The following is a 10137-nucleotide window of genomic DNA, read 5'->3' as shown; positions in this document are numbered from 1 at the left end:
GTGGCTACCGTCAGCTGTTTGATTACCAACATACTTCAAAATATTTTCTTTTGAGTTCAACAGAATAAAGAAACTCATACAGGTTTGGATCAAGTGGAAGGTAAGTAAATGACGGCAGAATTTGTATTTTTGGGTGAACTTTCCCTTTAAGTGACCAAGTACTTTTTGGGGGCCACGGTAGATCCATGAACTCTCTCTCTCTCTCTCTCTCTCTCTCTCTCTCTCTCTCTCTCTCTCTCTCTCTCTCTCTCTCTCTCTCTCTCTCTCTCTCTCTCTCTGGTGATTTATTTGCCTCAGTTCTAATATTTGTCAGCACTGTGTTTTCTCCTCCTTGTCTAAATGTCATCCCTTCTTCGAAGACAATATGGAGAGAGAGAAAAAGAGGGAGCAGGGCAGAGAGAGGAAAGAAAGGGGGAGGGGGGGACACTCGTAAAAAGAGCAACAAAAGTTTGGGAAAATTAAACATTAGGTAAGACACGTTCACACAGGCCCGTTTCAGGACAGGTCTGAGCGCCCTTCCCCTGCTGTTCTATCTATCAGGTTATTTATTGTTACGGCACATATTTCTCCGTCAATTTCCGCTGGCTTTCACGCGCAACTCTTTTGTGAGAGTCTCAGGATTTAAGGGCAGCATATTCCGATGCAGCCTTCACTGATACTAGGTAACAGATGCTTGAGTCACATGCACTGACAAAAGGAATTCCCTCCCTCTCTCTCACACTGACTTGCACACAGATGTATGCATTTAGACAGCGATTTGGCACTCGACTTTTGGTCACTTGCCCTCTTTTTGACGCACAACACAAATACAAACACACAGTCGAGCGTGTTAGCATTTGTATAATCCCACGAGTCGAAGGCACCATCCTGCGGGACTCATTAAGCAGAGGTCACATATTACGTCCTGAGTAAATTGGACAATGAGTGCAAGCTCATCCCTCAATGTTAATGTACTATGGCCTAAACCTTCACCCCTCCCCTCCATGAGGTCTCCAACCCTCCCACCCTTTATCCATCCTTCCTTTATAACCCCACTACCATCACTCCATCCACACTTATCTGTTTTTGACCTTTGGATTTGCTTATTTTGGTGGACAAATTGGATTACCGGCAACTTTTTTCTCCCATATCCCGATACAGATCTGAAGGAAATGGAAGTGCTTTCTTAGGATAAAAATGTTATTTTGAAATATTTTTTTAGTTAGCTAGGACAAGGGATAAAGGATATCATAAAGGGGTTCTAATCATTTTAATCAACCAGAGATATTAAGAGATTTTTTTGCTGTTGTTGTTATAGGTGACAATGTCATAAGATGAATATCTCTCTCTGTGTGACAATAAGATTACAACTTAGAGGCATTTTATCTTCAAAACGTATGTGGAATTAATGGAAATAATTCCATTAGATCCAACTGATGATAAATTGGGATAATTAGGAGATTTGAAACTTAATTTGAGCGGTTCATCAACAGGAATATTTTGGATCCTTTTGGACTTCAAAGCGGTAAAGATTTATTCATTTATTTTAAAATCTTTATTTCACTATACCTATTTTGTTTGAATTTCTTGAATTGCCTTGTATAGACTGTATTATGCTCATTAAGCAACAAAAATATATACACTACCAGTCAAAAGATTTTGAACAGTATGATTTTTTTTAAAGAAGTTTCTTCTGCTCATCAAGCCTGCATTTATTTGATCCAAAGTACAGCAAAAATAGTAAAATGTTGAAATATTTTTATTATTTAAAATAACTGTTTTCTATTTGAATATATTTTAAAATGTAATTTATTCCTGTGATCAAAGCTACATTTTCAGCATCATTACTCCAGTCTTCCGTGTCACATGATACTTCAAAAATCATTCTAACATGCTGATTTGCTGTTCAAGAAACATTTTTATTATTATCAATATTTAAAACAGTTCAGTACATTTTTTCAGGATTCTTTGATGAATAGAAAGATCCAAAGATCAGCATTTATCTGAAGTAAAAAGCTTTTGTAACATTATACACTATACCATTCAAAAGCTTGAAGTCAGTTTTTTTGGGAAAGAAATTATAGAAATGAATATTTTTATTTAGCTGATTAAAAATTGATAAGACATTTTTGTATAATGTTACAAAAGATTTCTATTTAAGATAAATGCTGTTCTTCTGAACTTTCTATTCAGCAAAGAAACCTGAAAAAATCTACTCAGCTCAACATACTAATAATAATAATAAATGTTTCTGATGCTAAAAATGCAACTTTGAAATCACAAATAAATTACATCTTAAAATATATGCAAATAGAAAATAGTTATTTTATTTCCAGTAAATTTCAGAAACATTCCAGGAATTTTGGAAACTTTCCAGGATTTTTTAGAAGTTTTTGGGATTTTTTGGAATGTTTCTGGAAATTTACTGGAAATTTTCCACCCCTTTGCAACCCTAGCCAGTCATAATCTGTAACAATGTAATTGCTATTATACCAGTCATGCATATGCATAAAAGTAGTGATTAAGTAAGAGCAGTTCAAGTTTTTGCTAATTAAAGTCGATTAATTTCATGTAATATCATAAAATTATATCACACAATAAGTTAAAAATCAGTAATGTAATTTCCTGTCTATTGATTTTGACAGATATGAGGGGAACAACCCCAACGTAACAGGCACAGCTGTAAGACTGAAACAAACAGGAGTTGATCACTAATTCAGAGACAGACAGGTAGTCAGACAGACAGGCAATCTGATGCCAACGGTCTCCTCCGTGACTCTCACGGGACGACTCCTCCTGCTGTTGCTATGGGCACCCCACCTCACCATGGCAACCAACTGGCTGTAAGTTGGCTTGTGTGAAAGCGTTTGTTTGTAATGCCATAACTTGTAAAAGATGGTCTCATTGTTTCTACTCATTTCTTCTCCCTGCTGTTGTCAGTTCACCTACACAACATTGTCCTTTAATTTATATATCTGTTTTTTGGCTTTTTTTGTTTTGTGTTTGATGTATTTTCCATGTTCTTACTGTGCTGTATTGGCTCTGTAGTTCTCTGGCACGTCTGCCACGCTCGCGCCCTGTGTCTGGTGCAGAACCATGTGGCCGTCTGAGGGGGTTGACACCAGGCCAAGTTGGGGTGTGCCGGGCACGGGGGGGAGGTCATGGAGTCCGTGCGAAAGGCTGCAGAGATGGTCATTGAGGAGGTGAGACTCACAATGGCAATTTTGTGAACATAATACTGACATTTCTGTATTATGTATCATGTCAAAAATGTTTATAGTGAAGGCCTGGGGCACATTGTCACTTTTTTCTTACGTTGATTTTATTTTTTTTTAATGACAGTTTTAGTGTATTTAAAGAGTTCAGATGCAAAAGCCTCTAAATCCATCTGACGTATTTCTTTAAAATGAGCATTTCTTTCTGGCTACTTTGTATAGGTTTCTATGTAAGTACTGGTACTTCTGATTGGGCTGAGGCTGGAATTTAGCGAGTTTGAAGTAAAAGTATTTGACGGACGTATAATATGTGTCAGGAGCATTCACTCTGTTCACATTATCTCATTTTTGACCGAGATGGCTTTTAGCTGGTTTTGCATCTTAAGTCTTTCATTTTATATATTTTAATTCAAATTTTAGTGTAAGTACATACTTCAAAGTCTTGGTACATTTCTACTTGCCCTAAAAAAATAAAATGTTGTTCATTGATTGAATTCAGGGCTGCCAACTCTTAAGCATTGCGTGTGAGACTGACACTTTCGAAGCATTGCTTCACAAAGCTTTCTTTTTTTGAATCATTTGTTTCAAAACAGTTGTTCAACAGGCACGTGAACTGATCATCTCTTTCTCTTTACTAATTATAGCATAAAATAAAAATGAACAACAGAGAATATATTTTGTTTTTTTCCATTTTTCAAGTTCAAGTCCACCGATGTTAATCTACTCTGGTTTGTTTGTTTAACAAAAATGGCAGTTATGGGGTTATAATTGGTCAGATCACCTGTCAATCAAATTCCCAATGAAGAGTCAGTTGACACTTTTCTCATGTTTTCACGCCATGCGTCTATTTAATCATGCAGTGAAAACCACCCTAACTTTAAAATCTAATAATACGATATTGGCGAAATAGATTTGGTAAAGGCTTCAGTGCATATCTGTGTTGTATTTGTGGAGAACATCGAAAGTTTCTTTTTACAACGTGTTTTTGAACCGTTGATCAATGTAGCCAATCACAGACATAGCTGATTCTTGAACACTTCTGATTGGCTGAGTCAGAATTCACTCACGGCTAAATTCCAGATTTTGTTCTGCACGTTCACAAATTATTTCACTAGAGATTTATTGATTATTAAGGAACTTTGTGGGATCACGATGAATTGAAGTGACACCTTTTTAGTGTTTATAAAGGAAGGCCTTTTTTGCACTTTCTAGGCTAAATATAATCTGTTCGCAATTTGAATAAAAGTTTAGTTTTTTGTGCTGCTAACGCCTGTATAGTTACACTTTACAAGCAGTAAAGTTTCTGGAGTTTCCTCATCCCTCACATAAATGCGGGATTCATTTTCGAATGGGAGAAAAATATAATTTGTCAAAATTAAGCGATGTAATCGCTTAATAGTTAATAGCAAAGCCAATAGTTAATAGCAAAAAATAGCCAATATTTCGTTTATATCGTTGAACTCAGCAAAGCCGCATTTAACAGCGTCTGACAATCTCATCCATTTTGCTTTAAAATATAGCATGCTGTGTAGAATTCAGATGGGTCCAAAACGTTTTATGGTCTGCGCCAAGTTGCGCATACAGTGTGATCCGCTCCGTGCTATGGTGTCTCTGGACCGGAAGTGTGTGCGCACTGCGGCGGTTCGTGTAAAACAGCATGAAACCAGACTTGAATCGTTTCAACAGAATGCATATTTACACCGTATGAATCGTCCCATTCGCCGTACAGAAAATACTAATCACTCTATGAACAAGAGACCATGAGCTTCAGTCGCAGCTTTATAGCTGTTTATAGGGGCGGGACGCGTCAGATTCTAGAGAGCGTTTGATTGGACAGAAAGTTTGATGAGAAGCTGAAGTGTAGGGTGATGTCATCAAAATCGTTGATCCATACTGGCAAAAGTTAGAGACTGTAAGTTTTGAAAAGTTTTATCTTGTAAATGCGAATTTTCTCATTGTTTTGAAACACACTAGCTTAAAGATAACATTAAGGCTGTATTCATACTAAAATCCAAAAAACTTCTGTGGAGAATTAAATGCTGTTATAATCATTTATTTTCACTGTACATTGCTATTCTTGTTGTGGTGAAAAGTTAATAGATTTGCAGCACAACAGCAGTTATTTTACATAATCTTATGACGAAAATGCTAGGCATATCCAGATGTCAGATAAAACTTTTAATATATAATTTTTTTTTAAATACAAATCAACCCCAAATAAATTCCCCACCCATCCCGCTGTGGGAATTCTCACTCCAAGTTGAACTCAAAAGTTGGCAGCCCTGAGAACCATTTCACAGAAACCATTTTTATTCTCTCAATGTTTTTTTTTTTTTTTTGACAACTAGCCCAGGTCACATTTTGGCCCACGAATAGTCTTGGGCTATTGAAATGAGCCTTAACCTTTAAACTTAAAAAGTTTCATAAACTCTGACTTACAGCTATTTGTTGCATTTTAACCACTGCAGTGTCAACACCAGTTCAGAAACCGCCGCTGGAACTGTTCCACCACCCCTCGCGGGATCAATATTTTTGGACGAGTCATGAACCAAGGTTACAGTGAAATGATGTCACAACATACAGTATCAGAACAGATTGGATTATGTCATTAGTTTATGCTGCAACTTTCAATATAACCTTACCGTCATGGGTCAAGTATGGGGTATAATAAAATAAAAGTGTTTTTAATTTAAGCTTTTTAATTTAATGTAATTTAGAAGACCAATTATTTTACAGGTTCAGGTTTAGTTTAACATAGTCCTGTTCCACTTATGCACCTCTGCAGGCACCCGTGAGGCGGCTTTTGTACATGCTCTTTCATCAGCAGCAGTTGCTGTGGCTGTGACTCGGGGCTGTAGCAGGGGAGAACTGGAGAGGTGCGGCTGTGACCGAAAGGTCAGGGGGGTCAGTCCTGAAGGTGCGTACTGAAACACATCAATAACCAATAATTCACACAAATAAACTTATGCCAAAAATATGCCTCTCACTCACCCTTAGGTTTCCAGTGGTCGGGTTGCTCTGATAATCTGTCCTATGGCGTTGCATTCTCTCAGACCTTTGTGGACGAGCCAGAGAGAGCTAAAGGCATGTCATCAGGGCGGCCGCTAATGAATATTCACAATAATGAAGCAGGACGGAAGGCAAGTGAGATGTTTCACGTATTGACATTAAATACTCATCGTCAACTGCTTATTGGTTTTCATGTTCTTTATATTTGTTCAGGCGATCCTCCATAACATGCAGGTTGAGTGTAAGTGTCATGGTGTTTCGGGGTCCTGTGAGCTCAGAACTTGCTGGAAGGTCATGCCTCCGTTCCGCCGGGTGGGTGCTGTGCTAAAAGAACGCTTCGATGGAGCTACAGAGGTATGTGACAGTGGCTCTGTTCCAAAAACTACTGAGCTGCCTAGCTGACTACTGCCTACATGGGTAGCTATCTTCTAAGGAAGAATCTCACAAGTGATTGATTTGGAACCAAGTGTGGCACACACATTCTGCAAAATGAAGCAGAAATATTTTGATCGCCCCCTGGTGGCCGGCTGCAATATAAGTCATAAACCCACCCTCTCCTTGCAAATGAATGGGACGTGTGCCAAACTAATGTTTCCTTTGAATGTACGAGACTTCCGGTTCATTAGCCACTGTAGGGAAATAACAAGAATAATAACAATCTGCAGTAAACGGTAAAACTGTTTGCACTACATAAATGACATATTATCTTACTAATTAAGATAAGACATTACAATAATATGGTATGACACACTAGTTTACAGTAACAACCAGCAAAATGAGCAGTTTTGTACAGCTAAAAATAGCTGGAAGTGAATAAGACAGGAAGCCAGACCCATTCAATTTACAAATGGCCACACCCACTCTTACAGGAAGAAAAAGGTGGATACATTTTCTCAGAGATCATGGTTTCTGTTATTTTACGTAGTTCTTATCATGCTGATGTATGTTCAAGTGATTGTTTTTCTAATGAGTTTGGTTTTAGTTTTTGGGTTTAGCAGCCTTGGTTCCTCTAGAAGTGTTTTTCCTATTCATTTTTCCCATAGGGATCTTTAAAAAGTATTTGTTGGAAGTGTTATAAGCCATAAACCAAGCCAATAAGAAATATCTACAATCCCATGAAACACTGCGAATGATAAAGTCAGATAAAAAAAGGGAGAAATATCAAACTAGTGTTTTAAAGCTGTTCACTATTGCTGTAGAAACCATATATTTTGTTTATTGCAAAATATGCATATATATAGCCTAAGAGCATAGGAAAATGACTCGATTACAGTATATCATAGGAGAGGGTGGTGCTAAAGAGTTTTATCTTATCTTAACTTATCTTATCGCAATTCAACAGTTGGTGGATATTTCTTTGCAGAATCATGGGTAATCCCACTGTTGAACATGTTTATTATAAAAAAAATAGTAAAGCTGTGGGTTGTCTCCACCCAACAACAATATGTAGCACATACTGTAGGTAAAATAGTCAATATTTCAAAGCACTGAATGTAATCCACCATCTTTGATGGCTTTTGGAGTTCTCACAATACATTATTGGACTGCATTCTCTGTGAAGGATACATGTAATGCTGCATAGGCCATTCCAGTATTGTTGAAGGCAGTGTAAACGCAGTAGAAAACAAAAGTTTACAATAGAGAAAAATAATGTACAAAAATGACCATGTTCAAAAGTTAACATACACTTACATGCAATTTTTAACACTGTATTATTACCTGAATGATACACAGCTGTGTTTTTTTTGTTTTGTTTTGTTTTGTTTAGTGATAGTTGTTCATGAGTCCCTTTCTTCAGAAAAGTCCTTCAGGTCCCACAGATTCTTTGGTTTTCCAACATTTTTGTGTATTTGAACCCTTTCCAACAACGACTGTATGATTTTGAGATCCATCGTTTCACACTGAGGACAACTGAGGGACTCATATGCAACTATTACAGAAGGCTCAAATGCTCACTGATGCTCCAGAAGGAAAAACAATGCATTAGGAGCCAGAGGGTGAATACTTTTTGAATTTAAAGAGCAGGGTAAATTTAACTTATTTTGTCTTCTGGGAAAGTATCTTCTGTAGCTTCTGGAGGGCAGTACTAAATATATAATATATAAATAAATAAAATATGATATTTAGGCAAAATAAGAAAAATGTAAACATCTGTTCAACATTCTGTTCAAAAGTTTTCACGTCCCAGCTCTTAATGCATTGTTTTTCCTTCTGGAGCATCAGTGAGCAGTTGAACCTTCTGCAATAGCTGCATACAAGTCCCTCAGTTGTCCTCAGAGTGAAAAGATGGATTTCAAAAAGGTGTATGTAAACTTTTGACTTCAACTGTATCTCTATCTAAGGTCAAGAGTCATGGTCGTACTTTCTACTTAGGTACGGCTGACACGTGTGGGCTCTCGCACGGCTCTCCTTCCACGGGACCCCCAAGTGAAGCCACCAGCTGCACGGGACCTGGTCTACTTAGCTTCTTCACCAGATTTCTGCCGCTTGGATCCAGACAATGGCATTCCTGGCACTGCAGGGCGACGTTGTAATGGTAAAAGTGTAAAAAACACACAAAACAAAGCTTAGATTTTGTAATTATAATTTCAGAATATTAATTCTTTAATCATTTCCTTGGTTTCATTATCATTTTATCACTCTTCACCCTTCCTACTGTTCCACATCCTAGGAACCTCGCGTTTGGCACCAGACGGATGTGAACTGTTATGTTGTGGCCCAGGTTTTCGAGCAGGCCGGGCTGAGGTGGTTCAGCGCTGCTCTTGTAAATTCTCCTGGTGCTGCTCAGTTCGCTGCCAGCAGTGTAAGAACACAGTGCTCATACACACATGCCGAGAATGAGACGTACCTAGGGAAACTGCACGGCCACACCACAAGCACCTCATCTCATGCCAGCCTGCATTAATGCCCACAAACCAACCCTTTTAAAACTTCCTGCATCATGTTCTCTACTCGGTGACTTATTTTAAATGTGACATATCACACTTTTTCTGAAAAGCAAAGTGTTAAACTGAAACTTACAGACACCATTACATTTCTTTAATGATCAAATACACATAAAAAGCAAAACCATTAACTAACTTGCTCAGACAACGCTCTTAAAGCTGAGATTAACCTCTGAATAATGGCAAAAGAATAATGATAGTTTAGTCTGAGGCCATAGCATTAAATTCTAGTGTAGAGTTGCTCTTTCCTTGTTTACTGTATTTATAATTTCTTTTCAGTTTTGCTGATTGTGTTTATTTATTTGAGTTCATCATGCCTGTGCGGCATTATCTTCCACCTGCAAACTCTCCGGATTTAGCTGTATTTTGTTTCGGCTTGTTCTATTACATAGAGGCTCATTTATTGCCACAGTCTCATTTTTAAAATCTATGTCCTAAAATAAAGTTGTTTGACATCCTACATGTGGAAAGATGCTGTGTTTGTTTATTATGAATTAAATTTAGAATGTTCGGGTTGATAAGATGTTCTAAAAAGTCTCTAAGGTTCACCATATTCAGTCAACCAAAAATTATTCAGACACCAGATGTAATTTTTGATATTTTTTTTACTAGTGGGTGCAAGACATTATAGTTCATTTATTTGTATAAAGTAAATTGTGACATTTTATACCCAAAAATTCTACCAGTAATATTTATAAAAGTTTGGGACCAAAAATTATTCAAACACTTTGACCTGACCATGTTTGCTTAAGTGTTTTTTCTTTAATTGCTAATGTGATCATTTTACACCACAGACTAAAAAAAATTAAGTATTGCTTGGTAATTGGTCAACAAAGTATTGATAATTGTGTAAATATTGTCGTACTAACACCAGTCTAAATTTTCATTAATGGTAATTCATACCTTTCTATCAAAGTTATCTGACATTATCAAGACGAATTTGTTCTGAAACAATTTAACTGAGTTCTTGTCATACCATTTTCTAAACT

General features: G+C 37.2%; 1 protein-coding gene across 1 annotated transcript; it reads left to right on the top strand.

Moving 5' to 3' along the window:
• The first annotated feature begins 1086 nt into the window (after positions 1-1086).
• Positions 1087-9593, top strand: wnt4b (wingless-type MMTV integration site family, member 4b). The gene is given in 10 exon segments (XM_051131697.1): positions 1087-1504; positions 2625-2822; positions 3028-3130; positions 3132-3182; positions 5663-5747; positions 5980-6111; positions 6192-6334; positions 6417-6557; positions 8577-8739; positions 8875-9593. Coding segments are annotated over 9 exon segments (1077 nt in total). The 5' UTR covers positions 1087-1504; positions 2625-2733; the 3' UTR covers positions 9045-9593.
• Positions 9594-10137: the final 544 nt, after the last annotated feature.

This window comes from Labeo rohita, chromosome 16 (assembly GCF_022985175.1).
Source record: "Labeo rohita strain BAU-BD-2019 chromosome 16, IGBB_LRoh.1.0, whole genome shotgun sequence".
Lineage (NCBI taxonomy): Eukaryota > Metazoa > Chordata > Actinopteri > Cypriniformes > Cyprinidae > Labeo > Labeo rohita.
Note: the sequence above shows the minus strand (reverse complement) of the source record. Positions and strands in the feature narration are given on the sequence as shown.